The 25,854-nt window shown below is 37.8% G+C and overlaps 1 protein-coding gene across 4 annotated transcripts in view; it reads right to left on the bottom strand.

Moving 5' to 3' along the window:
- The window catches only part of CLIP4 (CAP-Gly domain containing linker protein family member 4), a 100,308-nt gene that overhangs the window by 11,935 nt on the left and 62,519 nt on the right, over positions 1–25,854 (bottom strand). For all 4 annotated transcript variants that reach the window (XM_010948446.3, XM_010948444.3, XM_074341846.1 and 1 more), the window contains exons 8-14: positions 24,554–24,689; positions 22,100–22,240; positions 17,428–17,517; positions 16,506–16,649; positions 13,213–13,347; positions 9,603–9,726; positions 3,446–3,510 (exon numbers count right to left, since the gene is read on the bottom strand). In XM_010948446.3, coding sequence (XP_010946748.1) covers positions 3,446–3,510; positions 9,603–9,726; positions 13,213–13,347; positions 16,506–16,649; positions 17,428–17,517; positions 22,100–22,240; positions 24,554–24,689 — 835 coding nt within the window. The remainder of the gene's footprint in view (positions 1–3,445; positions 3,511–9,602; positions 9,727–13,212; positions 13,348–16,505; positions 16,650–17,427; positions 17,518–22,099; positions 22,241–24,553; positions 24,690–25,854) is intronic.

Genomic DNA, 25,854 nt, shown 5'->3' with positions numbered 1-25,854 from the left:
TCAATGTGCAGGGAGAAAATATCTTTCAAACTAAAAATGTCACCAAGTTTTAGTTTTACCCAGTGAAACTATCATTAGAAAAGACAGACAAAACCTGAGACAGTTCACTACCAACAGTCTCTTTCTAAGGGAAATTTAAGAATATACATGAAGTAGAAACAAAATTATCCCAAGTAAAAGTTCTGAGGACTAATCACTAAAGATATTGGTAAATATGTGTGAGCAAATTAAATAAATGTTGATTATATAAAAACTATTATAATAATGCAAAATTTGTGGGGGAAATAAAGTAGAAACTGAATAAGTTTCTAAGGATTTTCTATTTGGGAGAAAGAGAGCACATACAAATAGAAAAGAAAATAGGAAAGAAAAGAGGGGATAGGAATATAACAGGAATGGTGTCAAAAAGAAAAACATTTAAGTACAAAAAAGTTGAAAAATAAATAAAATATAAATAATCCAAATATATTAGTAGTTACAATGAATGCAAATGGGTGAAATGCTCAGGTTAAAAGACAAAGATTGTCAGACCACATTTTTTTTTAAAGTAAAATCCAATTACATTCTATTTAGAAAACATTCCGAAAGTATAAGGACATAGAAAAGTTAAGGCAATGGCTAGAAAAAGATTTTTTAGGCAAATATTTAACCACAAGAAGGCTGATACAAGGTAAAAAGAATTATTATAAAGCAGTACCATTTACATTAACACCAAAAAGTGAAACATGTAAGTATAAATCTAATAAAAAATGTATAAAATCTATATTAGCAAAATTATAAAACTTTGATGAAAGAACTCAAAGAAGATCGAAGTAGATACAGAGGTATTCCATGTTCATGGATCAAAAATCCAATATTGTTAAAATGTCAGTTCTTCCCAATTTGATCTATACATTGATTGCAATCCCAATCAAAATCCCAGTAAATTATTTTATGGACATCAAAAACTGGTTGTAAAGTTTATATGGAAATGCAGAGCACCCAGAACAACCAGCACAATATGGAGGGAGAAGATCAAAGTCAGAATACTGATACTACTAAACTTGAAGAATTACTATAAAGCTACAGTAATCAAAATACTGTGGTATTAGCAAAAGAAAAGACAAATACATCAACAGAACAGAACAGAGAGCCCAGAAATAGACCCACAAAAATACAGTCAACTGATCTTTGACAAAAGAGCAAAGACAATTCAATAGAGAAATAACAGCCTTTTCAACAAATATGCTGGAGTAACTAAACATTCATATGCAAAACAATGAATCTAGACATAGACCTCACACTTTTCACAAAAATTAACTCAATGTGTCATAGATATAAATGGATAATAGCAAAACTATAAAGCTCCTAGAAGATAATGTAGGAGAAAATCAGGGTGACCATGGGTTTGGTGATGACATTTCAGATACAACAAAAGCACAAGTCATGAAAAAAAAAAAAACAAAAAACAACCTGATAACTTGGACTTCATTAAAATCAAAAACTTCTGTGATAGAGACTGTTAGGACATTGAAAAGACAAGCCACAGATGGGGAGAAAGTAGTTGCAAAACACATCCTGATGAAAGTCCAGTATCCAAAATATAAAACTCTTAAAACAGTAAGAAAACAGCAAACACAATTTTAAAATGGGAAAAAGATATGAATGGACAATTTACCAAAGACGTAAGATGGCAAATAAGTATACGCAAAGACCCTCAACATTTGGTATGGGCTGAATCGTGTCCCCATCCCTAAAATCCACATGTTGAAATTCTATCCCCCCAGTTCCTCAGAACAGGCCTGTATTTGGAGACAGGGGCCTTACAGTGGTAATTAAGTTAAAATGAGATCGTGTGGGTGGGGCCCTAATCCAACATGACTGGTGTCCTTGTAAGAAGAGATTAGGACACAGACAAATACAGAGGAAAAGATCCTGTGAAGACATGGGAGGAAGGTGGCCTTCTATAGGGAAAGAGAGGCCTGAAAAGAAAGAAATCAACCCTGCCAACTCCTTGATCTCGGACATCCAGCCTTCAGAATTCCGAGAGAATAAATTTCTGTTATTTAAACCACCCCATGCAGTACTTTGTTTTGCTAGCCCTAGCAAACCAATACAACATCAAGTCATTAGGGAGTTTCAACATAAAACAACAGTATGACTGAAATGTGCTGTACACCAGAAACTGACACATCATAACTGAGTATACATCAATTAAAAAATAGTAATAATTAAAACAAGGTACTAGTACACATCTATCAGAATGGCCAAAACCCATGGTCCATGAAATGAATCTCAACAAATATTTAAGCACTGGTATTATACAAATCACTCTTTCACAGGTGGTTAACCATATGGAAAAAAATGACACTAGGTCCTTACTATACACAAAGTCAATTCCAGGTAAAGTGACAAACACGGAAAGTAAAAATATAAAAAACTTAGAAAGCAATATAGGAAAATATCTTTATGATATCTGATTTAGGAAGAGGTTTCTTAAGACAAAACATGGAAAAAATAATGGTTTTGCTAACAGTTAAAAATTAAAAACATCTGCTCAACAAAAGACACCAAAAAGGGAGGAGGGCAAAAGATAAGTCACAAACTGGGCAAGAGATCTGCAACAAAACTGACAAAATATTGGTGTCCAAAATACATAAAGAAAACTACAAACTCATAAGGTAGAAACCAACCAACCAAAAAAAAAAAAAGTGAGCAGCAGACTTGAATAGGCACGTCATAAAACAGGGAACGCATGTGGTACATAAACATGAGCACAAGCTCAACCTCATTTGCAATTTGGAAAATGCAAATTAAAACCACAAGGAGATACCATTTACATCCAACAGATGCACAAAGACTTCCAAATCAAACAAGACTAGTGCTGGTGAGGTGAGGAGCAGCAGAGACTCTCATCCACTGCCCATGCAGACAGTCTGGCATATCAAGGAAGACTGAAGAGATGGGCACACCTCATGCCCAGCAATTCTAGCTAGAGACACTTTTGCAAATGTGCACAACAGCATAGTTTCTACTAGTGACAAACAGGATATAACCCAAATATCCATCAAATAGAGAATGAATAATGTATTTTAATGGACCACTAAATAACCAAATAGCAAACAATCAAATCTAAACATATATTATTAACATATCTATATATGGGAGAAAGACATAAAGAAAATCAAAGGAATTAACATAAAATTCAAGATGCATAACTTGAGGTCAGACTATATGAAAAGGGAGGCAGATGAGACCAGGGGATACTCAGGGGGTTCTGCAGTACATACAGGTAATCATCTTCTTCAGCTATGGGGTAGGTAATAGATGTTGCTTTATGATTACATGAACTATATAAATATATTTCATATACTCTTTTGTATACATATACACTTCACAATAAAATTTTTTCAATGAATAAAAGCAAAGGAATAATTATTAGGAACATAAAACCATGTGATCTTACCAGGATAAGAATGATTCTGTTTATTTGAAGAAATTTCTGAAAGAGTATCCAGGGAATCTGTTACTCTGTGAATAAAACAAATAATGCAAACCCCATTAGAAGTAGCTGGTCTTCAGATTTATGACTGGCACTTAACTGAGGGTTTCATGCCATTGGTTATTTCTTGTTTCACTCATTCAACATTTACAGAGCATCTTTTATGAGCCAGGAATGAACTTCAATCTAGCACCAGACAGAGGCAATAATAAGACAGAAGTCTTTTTTATGTAAAGATAGTAAGTACAGAAAAAGTCAACTTCAAGTGAATTCATTTCAAATAGGGGTCTGACTTCAAAGATAAAACAAAAAATGTGAAATTTTTATCTTATGCTAAATTTAGTAACTGTTAGATTGTAATTGTGAAAACATCACATTTTTATGTTGGGGAAAAAATGTATCAGCTGAGTCTGTATATATATGTGATTTTTCTAATAAACCTGTTTGGCTAATACAATTCAACATCTTTTACTTTATACTTGACTCTAAGCACAATCATATAGGTCATTTTCCCTTTCCTGACAGGTCTGTCTACATTTTTTTGATATTCAAACCATTCTTTATTTTTAAAAAGCCAATTCTATAAAACAGTCTCATTTTCTCCCAATAGTTTACTGACCTAAATCTGCAAAGACTTCATGCTATCAATCACCTGCTCCAGCACACATTGTTACCATAAAGAAATCCTGCAACTCTTGCAATATTTGCAATTTTATCATTGCACTTCATATGGATCATTTTTACATGATATATAACATATAGCAAACAATGAGAGATTGATGAATGCAAATGACTCAATGACGAGGACAGATACTTAAATTAAGTTGTAATGAAGAGTTGAGAAGAACTTAATTCTAAGAGTGATCAGTTCATTACTAGTAAGTACCTACTGGTATGAACCAAGAACAAGAAAATTAATACTATGCTGACAAAGACCACTTAAGCAAAAAATGGACAGATAGATAAGACTAGATCTAGTCAGTGAGTCTTAGAATTTCTCTAAAGAAATATTGTTTGATTTATATGTTAACAGAAGGAAAGGTATTAACTAGATGATAGTTGGATGATAGTAAAAAGCCATCCAAGAAGAGGAAATAACACACAGAAAGATTCTAGGACAGGAGGCACATGTTTTTAATGGAAAAGTTAAAAAAAAAAAAAAAGGCCAGCTACAATGTGGGGAGCAATTTAAGGTGAGGTTGTGACTGGTCACTACATGACTGACTGTTCTCAGAAGTCCGGAGTTTAAAATTCTTCCTTCTTGGAGAATGGGGCTGGGGGAATCACACTCCCTGACTTCAGACTATACCACAGAGGTACAGTAATTAAAACAGTATGGTACTGGCACAAAAACAGACACATAGATCAATGGAACAGGACAGAAAGTCCAGAAACAAACCCACACACTTAGGGTCAATTAACCTACAACAAAGGAGGCAAGAATATGCAATGAAGAAAAGATAATCTCTTCAATAAGTGGTGCTGGGAAAACTGGACAGCTACACGTGAAAGACTGAAATCAGAACATTCTCTAACATTATATACAAAAATGAACTCAAAATGGATTAAAGGCCTAAATGTAAGACCAGATACTATAAAACTCCTAGAGGAAAACATGGGCAGAACGCTCTTGGACATAAATCACAGCAATATGTCTTTTCAACCAGCTCCTGGAGTAATGGAAATAAAAGCAAAAATAAACAAATGGGACCTAATTAAACTTAAAAGCTTTTGCACAGCTAAGGATACCATCAACAAAATGAAAAGACAACCTACAGAATGGAAGAAAACATTTGCAAATGATGCAACTGACAAGGGACTAATTTCTAAAATACACAAACAGCTCATACAGCTTAATATATTAAAAAAAAAAAAAACCAAAAAAACCAAAACAAGGAACCCAATCCAAAAAATGGGCAGAAGATGTGAACAGACATTGCTCCAAAGACAGACAGATGGTCAATAAGTGCATGAAAAGATGCTCAACATTGCTAATTGTTAGAGAGATGCAAATCACAACTACAATGAGATATCACCTCACACCTGTCATAATGGCCATCATTAAAAAGTTTATATATAATACTGGAGAGTGTGTGGAGAAAGAGGAACCCTCCTACAGTGTTGGTGGGAATGTAAATTGGTACAGCCACTATGGAAGACAGTATGGAGGTTCCTTAAAAATATAAAAATAAACTTCATATGATCCAGCAATCCCACTCCTGGACACATACCCAGAGAAAAATATAATTCAAAAAGACACATGTGCCCCAATGCGCGTCCACAGCAACACTATTTACAATAGCCAAGACATGGAAACAACCTAAATGTCTATTGACAGATGACTGGATAAAGATGTGGTGTATATATATACACAATGGAATACTACTCAGCCATTAAAAAATAAAATAATGCCATTTGCAGCAACATGGATGGACCTGGAGATAATCATTCTAAGCGAAGTAAGCCAGAAAGAGAAAGAAAAATACCATATGATATCGCTTAAATGTGGAATCTTAAAAAAAGACACAAATGAACTTATTTACAAAACAGAAATAGACTCACAGACATAGAGAACAGATTTATGGTTACCAGGAAGTAAAAGGGGTGGGAAGGGATAAATTAGGAGTTTGAAATTTGCACCTCTTGGGGAGTGATGGAAATGCTGGATATGTTGACTGTGGCAGTGGTTTCATAGGGGTATATATACATCTATCAAAATTCATCAAATTGTACATCTGAAACATGTGTGGTTTCCTGTACAGAATTATACCGCAATAAAGTTGCTTAAAATAAATGAATTCTTAAAATAAAATAAAATTCTTCCCTCTTGAAGATTAGTGGTGTCTTTAAAGAGCTCCAAAGCTGGTTTAAATTGGAAACTTCCCAAAATCAGGCACCATCTCTGTTTTATTTGCTTATAGAATGCCTAGCACAGCACAAAGTGCTAAAAGACACTTAATAGTATTTGATGATGATGAATGAGACAATCAGAAGACGACAGGAAGACAGCTGGATGGAGACAGCAGTTCGTTTAGAGAGAAAGCCCCGCTTCTTCTAAGACAAGGGGCTGCTTTTACACGAATCACCTCAAAGAAGACCAAGTACATGGCAAAAAAAAAAAAAAAAAGTGTTCCATAAACAAAGGAAGAAAAAGAAGATAAAACCAGGACAGAGAAAGTTGTTCCACAATATAACAGAGAAGAAAGCTATTACAGCATAAAAAACACTGAATGAGATTTGATCAATATTTACTGTGCCAAACTATGTCCCTTGGGTAATCAAACATGAAATGGAGAATTCCAGTCCTCATGACTAGGAGACAGATAAAACTTCTAAGAGATTGCAGCAATGTGTTAATGAAGATTTGTTCAAAGTAATATGAGAACCCAGAAGACTGACTGGTGATTCAGTATGGATTTTATTCCCAAATCAATCATTTACAAGATACAGGTCCTGAAGAAAGTCACTGAGCCTCTTTTAATCATTATAGGGTAATAGTTAAGAGCACACATTCTGATACCAGACTGCCTGGGCTCAAATCCCCACTTGAGCGCTGTGCACAGCTGCACAACTCACTTAACCTCTCTGTTTCCTACTTTCCCCACCTGTGAAACAGAGATGACTACAGGTCCTGACACACAGGGCTGCGGCAGGGGAGTCAACAACGCACACAAAGCACTTAAAACAGCGCCTGCATATGAGTGCTATTAGCTACTAGCTCTTTTTCTTCATTTATAAAATCACTACTGGAAAAACAGCAAACTGTCTAAAAGCAAGGGCTTAGGGAAAAAACAACAACAAAATAACAAACCTGGGCTGAGTCCAGCTCCACCATTAAACTAGCGGGGAAGATCAAAATACACTGTCCAAAACAAGCCGCTCTGGAGTAAGGATTATTTTGAGCTGAAGACGTTTGAGAATCAACAAATGCACAAAGAGGATTTCTCTGAACTCCCCTTATCTGCCTAAAACAGATCGCCCGGAAAAAAAAGAACTCAATTGTCATAAATCCCCTCACCAGGGGTTTCATCAAGTAGGAAGACGGGCTCTCATCACAGGAGAGGAGACAAGGAGTTAACACCACACCCAGAGAGGCAGTGTCACAAACCATCACATCCCCATCCATTTTCCTAAGGACCTACTGATCTTTCCTAAACATCATTTCATCTCCCATAAGTGGCCATTCTCTCCCTCCTTTTCCCCTATTAAGATGGTCCATAAACTCTCCAATCTCACCACTCCTTTGGGTATTCACTGCTTTCTGTGATGGCCCATGCATGTAAAATTAAAATTTAATAAATGTGTATGATTTTTCTCCTGTTCATCTATCTGTCATCAGTTTAATTCACAGACACACCCCCAAGCCCAGCTAGTGAATCTAAGAGGACAGAGCATAAGTTTTTCATCCCCTACACTAGCTCTATGACTTTACCTAAGTTACCGTTATCTCTTGAAACTTTTCTCTACCTGCAAAATAGGAATGCTCACAATACCTTACACCCCACTGGGTCTGGGGGAGATTAATGAGATATGCATTGAAAGTACACGGTACAGAGCCTACCACTTATTAAATGCTCAAGGAATGTAAATACAGATCCTCCTCCACTTACGATGGGGTTACATCCCGATAAAATCATCTTAAGTTGAAATTCATGTAATACACCTAACTTACCTAACGTCATCGCTCAGCCTTTCCTACCTTACACGTGCTCAGAACACTTACATCAGTCTACAGTTGGGCAAAATCATTTAACACAAAGTCTATCTCACCATAAAGGGTTGAAGGCCTCGTGTAATCTATTGGATACTGTGTCCTGAAAGTGAAAAACAGAACGGTCAAGTGGGTCCAGAAGGGCTGTTTAAGTGTATGGGGCTGTTCCCCCTCGTGATCACATGGCTGGCTGGGGGCGGAGGCTCGCCGCCGCTGAACAGATCACGAGAGAATATCGCTCTCGGCACCGCTAGCTCGAGGAAAGAACAAAATTCAAAATTCGAAGTACAGTTTCTACTGTACGCACATCATTCTTGCACCATCATAAAGTCGAAAAATCCTAAGCCAAACCATCCTAGGTCAGGGACCACCTATAGTTACCCTTTTCCAGCCAACCTGACCAAAGACTGAGTAGGATCAAATGAGACAACATTTAATTGAAGATGGTTTATAAACTGCAAAACACTGTATGTTAAATGCTATAAAATCATCAATAATAAGAAAAGAATTATGAAGTACATCACAGAAGGAAATGAACACAAAAGTTACATGTAATTATTCAATTAAAAAACAAGAGTGAGAAAGAAAACGGATATGAAAACTGTTACATTTGCCAGGAGGTAGTCACACAGCCCAGCTGGAAGGGGGTGAACTGGGACTCCCAGGCTGTGATCACAGATCTGGGCTCACCAATGTGATTATACCATACGTGTTACTTCCTATTTAAATATCAGTATCCCACTTCCCATCCACTGAAAAGCATACCAAGCCAGCTTCTCTCAGCACCTTAAGTTGTTTCACATAACGGTCCCTGGAATTTCACGAAGACTTGTCTCTGCTCAACTTATTTTCTGAAAACCAGAGCGAGCCAGTACAAAAGTGCACTATCTTAAGAAGAAACACCGAGGAGGTATATTATATATAAATCCTTGAAGCTTCACTTCCCCCAAAGATCTGCCTATCTATTTTTGAAAACTAAAGAAATCAGAGGAAAAAGCCATTTTGGTTCCATTAGGTTTGTAGAGGAATGAATGGGGTGCCTGCTGGCAGGAAATTTAATGTAGTTAGGATGTGACTGAAGCAATCAGGGAGCATTTTTACTTTTGTTTGCATGACAGATTAAGCTCGCTGCTCTCACTGTTCTTAGCTGCAAATGCCACTTCTAATAGCCTACACATACTCATAGGGTTTGCAAATGAGGAATAAAGGAGGTTTTTTAAAATTGCAAATCCTCAGCAAAACAAATTTAGCTTTCCATGAACCTGCCCTCTCAAGAAGGTGGTTGGTTAACCCCTTGAAAGAAGACATGGGCTATAGTCAGTGCACATCTTTAACACAAAATCTGGGACTCTAAACCACTGCACATTATAAAAAGTTCTTGTGAATAAACATAAACTTCATTTTTCTCACCTCTGTACCCTGGATGGGGGAGCAAATATTCCATATCTTGGGGAACAACTAAAATACTGCACACCTCCAACTGAACCATCGTTCTTGCCATGGGGCTTCTCAAGCTCTATCCCGTACCAATATCCTAGAACAAGAATATTAGATTTTAAAAGCATCTGTACTTTATCCAAAACTGTTATGTTACACAAATCCAAAGTCAAGATGGCTTAACATTCTCACAAATGACCAGAATGATGGAAGATCATCATGATCAAGTTTCAAAAGATAAAATTACAAAACAAAATTTGAAAATCTGAAAAATGAACCAGAAAACCATTTTACAAGCATAATTGTAGAGCTGTACACCGAGAAAGATAAAATGCACAAACACAAATTTGGCAAGGACTCGCTATAATACAAGCAGTGTATAACCAAAATATATCTAAAAGCTATAATAAGAAACAGTCCTTCACTTGGTAATATGGTCTAAGTGAGAGCAGGGTAGCATGATGCTGAGATGCATAAACCATAAAATAAACATGCAATCTTTTCATTTTGCTCTCCCAATACCAGAATACCACAAACAGTTCTTAAATAATTAAAGACAGACAAAAATAATATGGAAAATATGACTAGACTTCATGATGACTTTTCTTTTGTTTTAGCCCCACCCAGGATGAAAAAAAAATCACTTTTAATGTAAATGAAAAGATTTAGGTTAGCTAATGGGAAGAATTTTCTAAAAGGCTTTCAAGTATTTAAAAGAGCCCACTCTGAGGAGTAATAGGATTTCCTTTTCTAGAGGACATGAAGTTAAAGAGGGAGTTTGCTTTTAGTGTGGTAAATATTAGATAAATGGACATATACTCCTAGGGTAATGGCTCTGGATGAGGGTGTCTCCTGACCAGCTGAAAGTACCCAATAGTCCATTCATTTTTGTGTGTGTGTGGAGGGGTAATTAGATTTTTATTTATTTATTTTTAATGGAGGTACTGGGGATTGAACCCAGGACCTTGTGCATGCTAAGCATGTGCTCTACCACTGAGCTATACCTACCCCAATCTTTTTTTACTTAAAAAGACAGTGCAGTAATAATTGTATCTGGTCTCTTAGAAGCAGTATCAAATAAAAAAATAAGGATATATATACATTGAGAAACCTATTGAAAAAACTTTTTACAAATTACAAAAATTTTGTTTCCTTCAGATTAACAGTTCAAAGAGTCAATTATATAACTTCTAAAGTGACAATCTAGAAGTTCTTAATTTTATTCCTCTTATGTTCAAAAAGATAACACTGGAATCTACTCCTAATATTGGAGGTGGGGTTGAAAAGACTAAAGTAATGCATGAGATTGTTTTTTATACCTAAACAGTCCTACTGTGCACAAGTACTAAGTGATGTACACAGACCTACTGTTCAGCAGCACTGACGCCCGGAAAACAGGTCATCCCGTTTCTGAATGTCGTTAACCAGGTTACTCTGGTTGCCACTGTTATTTCTCTGAGTGCCACAGTTACAACTTTCCAAGTTTTACTTCCTTCTGCCTTTGATGCTTTCCTACATAATTTTTTCATTTTCCATTTTAATAAACCACAACACTGCTACATGTTTGCCATGTAACTCCTCAAGGAGCACAGCATGCAGCAGGAAGACATGATGGCAAGTGCTAACAGCAGTGACCACATATCGTCTGGTGGGGATCTCTTTCCCATCTGAACGGCGACTGCTTTCAGAGGTGGCCCTGATAAAGATGCTGAAGGCACTAAACATGCCCTCTGTCAGGTCTACATCCTATAATCTATAGCTTAGATATTACCACTGTTCTATGGAACTGACTAATCAAATTTTGATGCCACAGAAATATACACTACTTTCTAAAAGGGAGAAGGACTTAAACAAAAACCTTCCAACTTTTATATTTGCTTATTACTTCCCAAATTTCTAAATGCTCTATGCTAGGAGTTCAAAAATTAAAAGTCAACCTAAGATAATTAATTGTATCTAAATGAATCAAATCATCCAAGACTTGTTTAATATAACCAGAGAAAAGAAACTCGAAAGACACGGTGATTGTGGAAAAATAACCTACCTTTGGGATTCCTAGGCTTTTATTTGAGAACCTACAAGAACATTCTAATTAATCTCAATTACTACCTGGAGCTCTAAGAGAGACATGAATTATAAAACATATAGCCCATCTCCAATCAATTAGTTGGACTAGAATTATAAATGGTCCTAAAGAAACAGGACTGTGCTGAGAGACAACTCCCCATGTTTCTGCATGTCTATGGACAGAGGTACCGACCATCTTGTCACGGGCGTCTGTAAAGAGGACAGCCTTGGAGGACAGAGACAGAGTCTCCACCAGCACGAGAGACAGGCACACTTACTGTCCAGTATAAAGGTTCAGATTCCCTAAGTGCGGGGCTCCTCCCCTGCAACGCAAACCACTGGTATGCAGGTGTCACCTGGCCTCGCAAGCTCACCCCCAGAAACTGGGGATCAGGAAACAAACACGAGAAAATGCTGCCACTTTGGCTACTGCTGTTGCCAAGAGCACTGGGGTCCTGTCTCTGACCCAGGAACCTCCCATCTTCTGCCAGCTTCTAGGAGGCTCTGACAATCTAACTTGTCAGCACACAAATAGGGTAAAATCTCAGATCCTTCAGAGTGCTTGACAGAAAGCTACAAACTTTAAAAAACACACACACACACACACACACACACACACACACACAAAAATCAGCCTGCAACTGACCCCACCGCAGGGACGGCACTGCCTGTGGAAGAAGGTCAGGGGGCTTAAGCTCCGTCCGGTTGTTTGTGTCATGAAAGGTGCAGATGTGGATGGGCATGGGGACAACTCTCCTCAACTCTGTCATGTTCAAGTGACTGCCAGCTCGAGCTTTTAAGGAAAGTTTCAATGGCTTTATAATAGACGGTCTTCCTTGGTTCTGTCTTGGGGGGAAAAATGCTCTGGGTAACCTCTTCCTAAAATGCTGTAATGCCACCATGTGTCAAAACAGCATACTGCTATTTAAAACACACAAACGTGGCTTTATTCAACTGGCTTCTATTTGAAATTACAATCACTGAGAATGCAAAAGAAAGATAACCTTACTTTGGAAACACAATATTAAGTCTAGACTGGAATGAACATATAAATGCACAAAAGTGCATTTTTAAGGTCCACAGATACGCAAAACCTTTTTCATTTTCCTTTGAACCCCTTTGCTTTTCTCTCCAAGCCACTGTTAAAAGCTATCTGTGGTGAACTCATTACCTACTCATTTCAAAGATTATCCTTAGCACAAATCTAATCCTGAAGTTTTCTCTGTTATTTAGCACACTCGGCAATCAATGAGAGTAAATTTGGAGAGTAACAACTAATTTTAACATTAGACAATTTAAAAGATAATTGGCAAGAAAAATTCATGACTAAGTCAACCTGAGTAAAAAATGGTCTGCATTTTAATCAACGTTTTGCATTTTCTGGGCCACAGCTGCCATCCATAAGAACTGTTAATCAAGAATTCTCTATATAAGTACATTTTATTTATATATAAAATTTTAAGCCTTTTGTATTCTAAAGAATGCAAGTTGAACAAAAAATACACAGATGAGTTACCTGGAGCAAAGTTTGTTGTCCCAAAGAACTTAACGGTACCGATTCTCTGGCCTACCACCAACACCCTATCTCCAAGGCGGAGCTCTCCTTCACAACGCGTATTATTTGCTACAGATGTTGCTGAGGAATTCAGACCTGTTTGAGGGGTTGGTAGGGGAAAGGGATTGGAAAGGAAAAGAGAAAAAAAAAAAAAAAACAAAGGGAAACTCAAAAAGCACATTAGCTGAAAAATTACTTACGTATTCTAAGCAGTCTAGTTAGTTGGAGATTTCAATATGCTGCCATTCCTTACACACATCATCTATGGCTGTGTTTCTCACGTGTGAAGTCAAGCTACTCAGAAGAAATCTGAATGGTTTCCTGAGACAATTGCTGTCACGGGAACTTACATGATTCCTGGTGAAGTGTCAACTCTACCCTGATTTCCTGGGGGCGCCCACTACTAGAACAGAGGTCGGCACACCTTTTCTGTAAAAGGCTACACAGTAAATACAACTGCTCCCCTCTGCTGTTGTCACACAAAAGCAGAGACAAAACGGGCAGTGTGTTTCAATAAAACTTTTTTTTTTTTTTTTTTTTTTTACAAAAATAGGTGGTAGGTTGGATTTGGCCCATGGGCTGTAGCCCGCCAAGCCCTGTTCTAGTAAAATGCTAGAATCAGAGTAGTTCAGTGTGAAACTGAAACTGCTATACAGGAATCTAATTATCCCAAATTGATGTCCTTGTTAGAAACAAGACCATTTCCTCTCACCTTGATTCAGACCTCAACCCTCAACAGCCTTCTACTGAACATCAGAAGTCCTAGAGAAATACTGTCTAGAATGAAATACTGTTCAATTGTAACAAAGAAGAGCTGGGTCCTTGAGGCTTCTCCCATCAGTCTGTGAACAGGCTGTCCTCTGGGAAGGCCTAGGGAACCCTGCCTGAGGGTGTGGGATGGAGGATAAGTCACCCTGTTAACAGGGAGACACTAAGAACACGGCAACAAATGGGGAACACAAACCCAGGGGGAAGGAAGGTTTGGATAAAGCATAAACTAAACAGTCCCAGGTCCTCATAATAGCCAACATTTCCACAGCACTTCACAGTTTACAAAGTGCTTTTCATGAGCATTATAATCAAGGATAAGATAAAACTCGGGATTAACTAAGACATAGTGTTCACAGGTAGTAGGTGGCACACCTGGCTTAAAACCCAGACCCTGTGACCAGAACACTCAATTCTGTCCCAGGCTGTCTGCAGGCCATGGACCAAGGACGGCAAGTCCAACATCGGGATACAACAGTGCTGAGCTCACAGACTTCCTCCCCCACCTCTCCCATCTCCCCATCCCTTCTTGCTGCTCCTCTTCCTCCTCCTTTACTCTGACTCCTGCTAACGTCCACCCTCTGCAAGCCTCATCTCCCTCACATGCAAGTCTACAGAGAGCGTGGAGTATCTACTCACTCCAGAAAAAACGTCTTAAGGAAATGTCTCTGGGGTTCCAAACGGGGACTTTCTGCCACACGTCTCCCATTCTCTCTCCTTCCCCATTTAAAAGGTCCCTTTTCTCACTCTCATTGACAACTTTCTTCACCTTTAGTATTATTTAAGACTACAAACCTTTCATATTTATAAACAGAAAAAAAGGTTAAATATGTAAGCACACTAGAACTACTTCATATAAAGGGTAAAAAAGATTCCACACCTGCACATAAATTTTAAAACGAAGTCAATGTCAAAAGCCCAAATTCCAAATGAGGGAGCCCTTGAAGTGTAAACAAAATTCAGACAAGCATAATTGCAACATGACCACAACTTCTCTCCTCTGTCCCTCACAGCATCAAAGAGAAAGTGGTTGAAGGGGAAGGGGAATCTATTCAGACAATAAATATTCCAGGTACAGTTCAGGCAAAACTGATAAGTTCTCCACTTTAAGAGTTCCAACTTTTAAGCTTATTTTGTCAATATTAATATTGACGGTTGGTTTGTTTTTTCCCCATACAATACATATCTTAAAGAGAAAAAAAAAATCCCATCATGAACATTTTCTATAATAAAATATTGGTTCAGTAAAAGAATGAAAAGTATCAGAAAAAGAATCTAGTAATTATTATGAGGCTCATTAAAAACAAGTTATGCCAAAATGACTTCATTTCCTTTCTGGACAGATTTGCTATGTGGGTAAATAAGTAAATGGCAATAAATTCTATGTATGTTGATTTCAACAAGAAAATGTGTCTTAAACATCCATACACATAACTGAAGAAATGGGGACTGAATGAGACCATGCAGGATTCACAGCAAGTCAAAAAGCCACATCAGAACAGGTTATCATTGTCAACCTCCCTTATCTGGTTTTAAATGACCTTGCTAAAAACAGAGATAGCATATTTTTTAGATAAGAAGCTAACACAAAAGTGTGTAGAAAAGCTAACATGCAAGATATAAAAAATAAAATTCAGAGGGACAAAAATTCTAACATTAAATTAAATAAAAATAAAAGTAAAGTCCTATGTCAAGACGCAAAAGGAAGAAACTTGGCATAAAGCTCTGTTTGAGCCAATGACACGGTGCGGTCACCAGAACTGCATGAGCAGCCTGAGCCTGGACTTGTACCGAGAGGCAGTGGTTCTGCTCTCTACCCACTGGCCAGGAGGGGCCCGGGGACCCTGCAGCGGGAGGAGGCAGCGAAGGGACTGGAGACCGAGTTGGACTCTGAAAGCGGCAGGGAAGCCCCAGACAGACCTGCGAGGAGAGCCCAGGTGTGCCACTTAGAAACTGCAGCTGTGCACCAACGCCTGTGCCTCCTCATTCATAAATTGAGGATGGCCGTAGCAGTACCTATCCCACAGGTTTATTTTGAGAACTAAATGAAATAAAGTATGTAAAGCACCTTTAATAGTACCCCAAATAGGAAGTATAACATGTTTTGACATCTGAGTTATTATTCTATTAGGCTTAGATTAGAAAAGAGAGAAGAAAGGTAACAGACCGTACAGTTTCCAAGAATCTGAGGATCTATCACAAAGTTCTACGAGCCTTACAGAAGGGGCTGGAGGCCTTAGAAACAGGAGGAAGAGAAGTCAGTACAGACAAGGAGAAGGGCAGGTGCACGAGGAGAAAGGCAGCGGTCAGAGTAGGCGGGTGGATGGGAAGGAGGTGGGGGGCTGCGGGAGACAGGGGAGGGGGCAAGTGGTTCAATCTGACTGAAGTATAGGGTTCCTTCTACACATTTAAAAACAGCAAATCTACTTACAAACAAACCAAGATAAAAAACACCAAGAAAGCCTGGTTGAAAAAGCCATAGATACCAGCACTGGCTCTAGACGAGACAGAAGGGCTTTTGCTCACTGTCTTCCTGTTACCGCCACGTGCAATCAGCTTCTTAGGGTGGCCCTGCTTGTGTTCCAGAGACGACGTAGAGGAGGAGCTGCTGATGGATCCAAGCAAGGTCGCTAAAATGGGTGAAAGAAAAGGATATGTTGGAGGGCAGAAAATAAGAAGTGAATCAACGAGACACTTTTCCAGGTTAGCACCTTCTGACACTCTCCATTTAGCTTCCCCAGCTGTGGATTCCCCAGTGTTGAATTAAATGCCTGATTTCATCCAAATATATTGCAGTTCATATGTACAAGATTTTATAACTCAAGCAACTGTAAGGATACAAAGGACCCACACTACATGATGATAATATTATGCAGAAGAGTGTTGTCTCGTCATTAACTTAGACCAACCACCTATTCTAACCACTGTCTCTCACCTCTCATTTTAGATGAGTTAACAGAATCACATCTTACTTATATTTTTAAAAAACATTATTCATTTCAAGGTAACACTGACTTAATATTAAACTGTTCTGAGTTAACCTGAAGGCAAGCGGGAACACTTTTGAGTTTTCTATTCATGCCCTATTCACCCAACGAGTTGACAGCTAAAGGCAATTTTACTTTTATCAAGCCATCTACACTATGGAATCTCCTTTTATTCTCTTAATCTAATCCAGTAATTCTCTAATTTAAGTGTACATAAGAATCATAACACAGGATTTTATACAAAAACATATATACTTTACTATGAGCTTGCATAGAGGATTTTCAAGGATAAATTTTTGCTGTAATGATTTTTCCCTTACAAATTTTAAAATTTAGCCCCCATGTAAGCTATATCACTGTACTATTTTAAAATTCCATCAGTGAATTAAATTTTGATAACAGACGTTATAATTTGTATTACCATCTTTCTCTGTTCCAGTTTTCAAGTCTTCACCAGGAGGCAACGAAAGTGTTGATTCTGAAGCACTGTCTCTTTTTGATGTCATTAATCCTGGAACACAGAAACGAAACGTCCAGCAAGAAAGAATTTTGTTTAACATTAAACAAAAGTATATTCACTGTTAAAGTAAAGCCATCCCTCATTTTCTAAATCTTATCCACTTCTGAAAACTTGTTGGCTAATAAATTCAGACAGCAGGGGCCAATATTTCACTATTTAAAGAAGAAAGAAAAGAATGCATTCCCAGTCCATCTGAAAACCCCAGTTTCTCCAAATATCACTAAAGTGTTTCTTAAACCTTAAAATCCACTAAGAAATTCTAAATAATAGAAAGCATTTAAAACACAGCTCCCTAACTGTCTGATACTTAATGCACTCATTAGTAAAATGAGGTAAAGCAAACCTCATCCAGTTACGACCTGCAAACAACTCAATTGATTTCACTGGTGTATGCAGGCAAATTCCCTGTAGCAGATTGTCTATTTAGATAGTGAATTTGGGGTAAAATTTTCTGGAAATCATTTGAACAATTATTTATGTAAGTGTGAGTCAGACAGTAAGAAGCTCTGTACTCTGCCACTGGTATTCTGAAAATGACTACCCCGAATCTCACCACACCCAACTCCCATTAAAAAAACAAACTCATTTTGAAAAAGAAAGAGCTTGTGAATAATACTCTACTAAGATTTCTATTTCAATTCTACAGAAAAACTGAGCTTGGCACTCTGAGCATCACACACACACACACACACACACACACACACACACACACACACACACACACACCCCACGGTCCTAGCCTTAAAGGAAGATCTTTTCAGTTTGGCACTCTGAGCATCTCACACACACTCACACACACTCACACACACTCACACACACACACACACACTCACACACACACACCCACACCCCCACACACACACACACCCACGGTCCTAGCCTTAAAGGAAGATCTTTTCAGTTTGGTGTGGTAGAAAGACAGGAACATGAACAACTAAAATATGAGGGCGTGTCTGATATAAGCCCTAGCACAGAAGGAGGACACAATAATTGTGGCTACAAAGACAAATTAATGCATCAACAGGATCACGTTCCGATGTGGGTCTTGATAGGTCAGATTTCTTCCAGAGAATACTGGAGGTATAATCAGAAAAAACTGAGGGTAGGCATTACAGATGGACAAACAGAAAAAACAAAGAAAGACAGGGTCAGAGAAGGATGAGCAGCTTGGCTGGAATAAAGTGCACTCTGGGGACGTGGGAGAAGCAAACAGGGTAGACAGGTCATGGTAACATCTTAGAGGGTGACAGTGCCGGCCAAGGACCTGGAGCTCTTCAATAAGAAACAAGCCTCTGATGGGCTTTGAGGAGCAGGACTCGGATGAACAGTAACAGGTGAATAACATGACCCCCGACAGCAAAGTGCAGAAGGAAAGAAAGAAAGCAGAGGAGGAGAGACTGGAAGCAGAGGCCAGGAGTGGGGGGCCAGAACCACAACAGCGGAAACTGGAGGGAGGGGTGGGCAAGGGAGATTTTGTGAAGGCAACCCACAGAGCAAATTTCATATTTTCAGTTATGTTTTTCAGTTCTAAAATATCCATTTGGTTCTTTCCTTTTATTTGAATTTTCTGAGATAACCAGAGATTCACATGCAGTTGTAAAGAAACGATACCGGGAGATCTCTTGTCCACTTTGGCCAGTTTCCCCCAAAGGTGACACCGTACAAAACCGTAGTATAATATCACAACCAGGAGACTGACACTGATACAATCCGCCGTTCTTACATCACCTCCATCTTACGTGGACTCACGTGTGTGTGTTCACATGCATCCTTTGGTTCTTCGGTATAACATCATTTCTCTGCTGAAACTTCCCACTTGTCTCAAGAGTGTTCACCCTTAATTCTTAGAGGGTTCTAACTTGTTCTTTACAATCTTTATCTGGTAAATATCGGTATCACCCCAGGGTTGACATCTTTTGATTCTTTTTCCTTGTGATACGTTTGAGATTTTCCATATTTTGAGCAATAGTGAATTGCTTCCTGTACATTATGAATATTGTTTTATAGGACTCTGGCTATTGTTTAAATCCTATAGAGAACGTTGATTGTTTTGTTTTGTTCTGCTTTAGCAGGCATTCGACAGTTAGCAGGCAGTTAGGTTCAGGCTGGAAGCTCCTACCGCTTTCTGTGACTGTGGTTCCAACAGTCAGTTGCTGAAGCCTATCTGGAGTCTGTCTCATGTGCTGTGCCTCCCAGTAGTTAGTCTGAGCCCCGGGTAGTGGTCTGTGCAGGAGGCCACAGCCTGTGGTCAGAGCCCTGCACACACCACTTGGGAGTAAGCCCCGTCCACACCCACCACTCCGAGACCACTGTCTTGAGCTCCCTCTTCTCCACTGTCTCTGACACTTTCCTGCTCCCAGGGGTACCCCTTCCTGATATTCTGGGTAGAATGCCCAGGCTTTAAGCTCCCTGCTCTGTCATATAATCTTCTGAGATAGACTCTGCTTATGGGGCCAAACTGTGTGAAAAAAGAAGAAAAACTAATAAGGATTCCACCCATGTTCTTGGGACCACAGTTTCTCTGACCAGAGACACGAGTGCCCCTCCCATGGGGTTTCAGGTGCCTGGCCGTCCCTTGCTGCTGTTACACCTTACATCGTGCAGGGCTGCCTGGGGCCCGGGGAGTGAAAGAATCAAAGAAGTTAAAAAAAAAAAAAAAAAGGCAATCAAAACAGAAAACAGGGATTTCTTCCACTTTCTGTCTAGTAGAAGACCCCTTTCCTGATCTTCCAGCCACAAATAGAGAGCCTCTCTTTGAGCTTTCTTTCCATGTCTGCTGCATACTTCTGGGTTTCAGGTTAAAAGGATACCATTTATAGTAGCATCAAAAAGTACAAAGTACCGAGGAACAGACCTCACAAAACAGGTACAAAATATCTATAGAGAAAATTACAAAATTGTACTGAGGTATTTTTAGAGGACTCAACTAAATAAAGCAATACCCTAAAACTTATAATTAAAAGACTGAATATTGTAAAGATGTCAGTTCTTCTCAAGTTGATTTAAGGTTCAAATGTAATACCAATTAATATTTCAGAAGACATTTTTATTTTTCATACTAAAAATAACATTCTATTTGTCTGTTTATCTGGTAGTTAACTTTCTATAAAGGAGCAAAAATTATGTTGTCACAAGAACTTTTTTTTTGAGATATAATTTCAGTTTATGGTTGCAAAATAATATTTTCTTGCCCTGGGGATATATTTATCACCTTATTTATTTACTTTTCCTTTTTATTTTTTTAAAGGATAGCTGACATACAATATTACATTAGTTTCAGGTGCACAACATAGTGATTTGACATTTACATTCATTACAAACTGATCACCCAGTAAGTCTAGTTACCATCTGTCACCACAAAGTTATTACAATGTTACTGACTATATTCCATATGCTGTACATTATATCCCCGTGACTTTATTTTATAACTACAAGTTTGTGCTTCTTAATCCCATTCACTTATTTTGTGCAAGCCCTCACCCCTCTCTCAACAGTTTTTTAAGGAAACTTAACAGCTTATTCTAAAATTTATATGAAAATGTGATTCATAAGGACCAAACAGGCAAGACAGTGTTCATGAATAAGGTAGGAGGCTTTCCTCTACTAGATGGCAAGATTTATTTTTTAAAAAATGATAGTAATTATGAAGGGCAGTACTTACCACAGGGATATTCAAACAGGCCAATAGAACAGTACGGAAAGGCCAACCAAATTCTTGGACAAAACCCTTTAATGATGGTAGAAAGCCTTTCTGCTTCCGCTACTGATGAGTTAGCAAGTGTTTACCAAGGATCTGTTTTGTGCTATGTGCTGCAGTGACTACAAAAGCACAAATACTCTCACAGTCCATTTAAAGTGTAAGATTTTACTGAGGAAATAAAAGACCTGCACAAATACAGCCATCAGAGGACAAAGCCCAGGACAACAAGTAGCAGTCAGGTGGTACGGGTGAGACCATGTACGATGTCAGAGAGGGAAGAGACCAAAGAGGGCTGGGGTCACCAAGGAGGTTTTTCATGGGCAGCAGGGTCTGCATAAGGAAGTAAAGAAAAACTGAGACCCCAAAAGGCAAAAGTCAAATACTCCCCACAGACAAAGCACGAAGGGAAGAGTGATAACCACATACACAAAAGGCAGTGAGACATGACAAACCGCAGCTCAACTACAAAGCAGGAAGAGACTCCACGAGAGAGAGGTCCCTGACCGCCAGGGCAAGAGTCGGACTTTTTCTGATAAGAAAGAATTCACTAAAATTCCTGAGCAAGTGAGAAACATAAAGCTAGTTGTGTTGTATATATATTCTTCAGAGGTACAAAATCGAGCTTTGAGGTTAGATTAGGGGGTGATAAAGGTATACAGATAGTAAGAAAGGAAAGGAAAAATCTGAAATACTCTTGTCAGGAATTAAAACCATAAACCATGACTGATGTTTAAAACCATGTAGTAGACAAGCTTTATTAAATTCAGGTTTCGCAGGGAGCTAACCAAAAAGCGTGGAGCACTTTAAATATAAGGCATTCCACTAATGAAATTAAAGTGCGGAGAAGACACCTAACTTTCTGGTTTGACTTACCAGTGTTTATTTTTGATGTTACGTGAGCTACGTCAATTTTCTGGGCCCTGATGAGAGGTGCAGCTTTTGTAGAAGGCGTGTGTGCTATATTCTTCCTTCGATCTTTTGCTTTACTTATCTTTGAAAGAGGTGCAAAAATACCTAAGGGAGAATGCAGAGTTTCAGTTCGTGTTAAACAATTAAGAGCATTTCAAATAAAGGGACAAGTACAACCATTCTTACTATAAATCTTCAAGTGCTTTCACAGTGTCTACCGGGTGCCCAGGAAAGAGACACAGTTAAAGAAGTCAAAAAACTTCTTGCCTATAAAGAGTAGGACTCAGGGTCACAAAGAGCAAGACAGGGGAGGGTTTAGTAGTTATTTTTAACAAATATTATAATACAATCTGACTTATTAAACTAGGTATATGTATTCACTTTGGTAATTATTAGAAGATATAAAAATGGTATTACCAAGTATTTAAAATTATTATAAAACTTTTATAATTGCCAAAACTGAGAAGTAACCAAGATACCCTTTAGTAGATGACTAGTTAAACTGTGGTATATCCAGACAATGGAATATTTTCATGCTAAAAAGACCTGGGCTATCAAGCCATGAAAAGACATGGATGAAACTTAAATGCAAATCACTAAATAAAAGCAGCCAACTTGCAAAGGCTCCATCCCATATGATTCCAGCTATTGTCATCCTGGAAAAGACAAAACTATGGAGCCAGAAAAAAGACCAACTGTTGCCAGGGGCTGAGGTGAGGAGGGATGAATAAGGCAGTGAAAATACCCTATAATACAGCAGTGACGAACACACGTCACTATACGTGTGTCCAAATCCACAGAATGTACGACACAAAGAGTGAACCCCTTAAGGTAAACTATGAACTTTGCATGCAAATAAACTCCAAATTGATTAAATAATATAGTATTTAAAAATTAAAACATTCAAAAAAATATATAACCTGTAACTAATCCTTGGATTAGGAAGAACTATCTATTTTAGCATACAAGCAAGGTAAGAAACTATAAAGGAAAAATCTTTTAACTACAGAAAACTGTATGTCCAAAAACACTGCAAATTAAGTCCAAAGGCAAATGACAAACTGGGCAAAAATACATATAACAAATACAAGGGCGTAACATTCTAGATATGTATTTAAATTTTTAAAAACTCTTATCATTTAAAAAAAACCCACTAATATCCCAATTTTTAATGGACATACAACATGAATAATTATTTTTTGGCAATTGCCAAGATAACAAAAAATACATATACTACAATACAACATTTTAAATGTTTTATTTCACCACAGAGAAATATAAATTCAAACAGAAATTTTCACCCATCAAATTGGAAAAATTAAAGGTAATGAAGCCATTAAAAATCACATTTTCAAACAATGTTTAACGATTTGGGGTAATTAGAATGGCAACCAAAAAAGTAGAATATTTAACTGTATACAATCCAAATTTTGCAGAAAAATTATACACAAAAAAATACAGGAGATTTTATTTTCTTTCTTTCTTTTTTAATGTTTTTTAAATCTAATACAATGGGATATTTTTAATAAAGAAAAAATTTTGAAACATAGACTCAAAAATGAGGCTCCCTTTGTATAACAAAAGGAAACTAGTGATTTTGATAAATTTATAAGTTACCAAATAGTTAACATTTTAGGGGGTGCTTACAGGGAACCAACCACTATTCTAGGTGCTTTACATATTTATCAACACACTTAATTCTCACATGAACTCTTGAGGTATTGTTACCCTCATTCTGTAGAAGAAAACTGAGGCACAAGAAGAGAAAGAAGGTCCCACAGCTGGTAGGCAGAGCAGCAGATTCTTACTCAAGCAGTCAGGCGCCAAAGCCCACACCCTTCAACATTATACCACACTGCCTCCCTGTCACGCCACAAGATGAAATACCATGCAACCAGGGAAATTAATGTTCTACGAAAATACTCCACAGCAAGGAAAAACATTCACAACACAGTGACAAAAGCAAACTGAAATCAATGTGTCAGGGTGTGTGTGTGTGAGAGAGAGCGAGCGAGCAAGAGAGAGCAAGTGGGGAGGAATATAAAATTAAACAAACATTTGTCAGAGAAAGAATCATCCCAGCCCCAGAGCACAGTAAAAACAAGTTGGTGTCACTTGCTTCTCCAATTTTTCAAGTCTCTCAACCTCCAGAGCTCTATATGTCCTTGGCAATAAAGAGTCAAATCTCTCCTTCAGTCGCGACCCCGCCATGAGCAGGGTTCAGGAAGGTCTACAGAGCTGGGCGCACTCCCAGTAAGACCCCCTCTCCCGTCACAGCACTGCTCGCAGCTGGAAAAGGGCAGCCCCTGCTTTTATCATGTAAGTAACTGGGGAGACAGTTTTATTTTAAACTAATTTAAAATAATAGAAATTTACTCTTTTATCAATTCTCATTATATTTGATAATATCAATCTTACCGTATTTGGGGGCACATTTAAAGTACTGGACTTTCCCAACACTTCCATTGTTTTTTCCTTCTGGTTCATCCAACTCAATGCCAGCCCACTGCCCACTTGCAAATTCAGTTGTTCCACAAAATCTTAATGTTCCAACCTAAAGAAAACATAAATTGGAGAAACTTTTGAGTATTACTAGTAATTCTAAGTGTCCTACTCTTACAACTTTATCATGGAAGTTTTTAAAAAAAATCTCCCGAAGTAGACTTCTGAAAAAGGAAAATATTACCAGGGATAAAAAGAGACCTTAAATAATCATACAAGTGTCAATGGACCAAGAAGGCCTAAGAATCCTAAATCTATATGCACCTAACAATTGAGCTTCAAAACATATGAAATAAAAACTGATAGAACTGAAGATAAATAGAGAAATCCACAGTCACAGCTGGAGACTTCAACAAACCTCTCCCCATAATCAATAGGCCCAGCAGGCAGAAAACCAGTGAGGATATAAGAAACTGAAAACTGAAACCAGCTATAAGCCAATCCAGCCTAACATTTATAAAATATTCCATCTGAAACAGAATACAAATGTAAAAGAGTAGAAATCATACACAATATGCTCTTAGACCATAAAGGAATTAAACCAGAAATCACTAACAGAAAGATATATGGAAAAATCTCTTAATATTTGGAAATTAAACAATATACTTCTAAACAACCTATGGTTAAGAAAAAGAAAATCACAAGGGAAATAATAAAATATTTCAATTGAATAAAAATGATAACAAAATAAGTCAAAATTTGTGGATGTAGCAAAAGCAGTGCTTAGAGGCAAATTTATAGCATTAAAATGCTTGTATTAGAAAAGGTCTCAAATCAATGATATAAACTTCCACCTTACAAAACTAGAAAGTGAAAACCCAAAGCAAGCAAAAGAAGGAAATAATAAAGATAAAAAAGAATGAAAAAACAATAGAGAAAAATCAATGAAACTAGAAGCTAGTTCTTTGGAGGGATAATTAAGGTAAACTTTTAGCTGGAGACCAAGTGAAAGAAAAGAGAAGACACAAATTACAAATATCATGAATGAAAAAAGGACACTATTAAATCCCTTCAGTCATTTAAAGACATAGTAAGAAAATATTATAAATAATTCTATGCCTACAAATTTGACAAATTAGATGAAATGTTCCAATTCCTTAAAAGACACAAACTGTCAAAGCTCACACATGCATTGAATCCGTGATTAAGAATCTTCAAAACAAAAATGCCCTACAGACCCAGATGGCCTCACTGGTGAATTTGACCAAAGAATTTAA

Source organism: Camelus bactrianus, chromosome 15 (assembly GCF_048773025.1).
Source record: "Camelus bactrianus isolate YW-2024 breed Bactrian camel chromosome 15, ASM4877302v1, whole genome shotgun sequence".
In the NCBI taxonomy this organism is placed as follows: domain Eukaryota; kingdom Metazoa; phylum Chordata; class Mammalia; order Artiodactyla; family Camelidae; genus Camelus; species Camelus bactrianus.
This window is presented reverse-complemented; position numbering and strand designations above follow the sequence as displayed.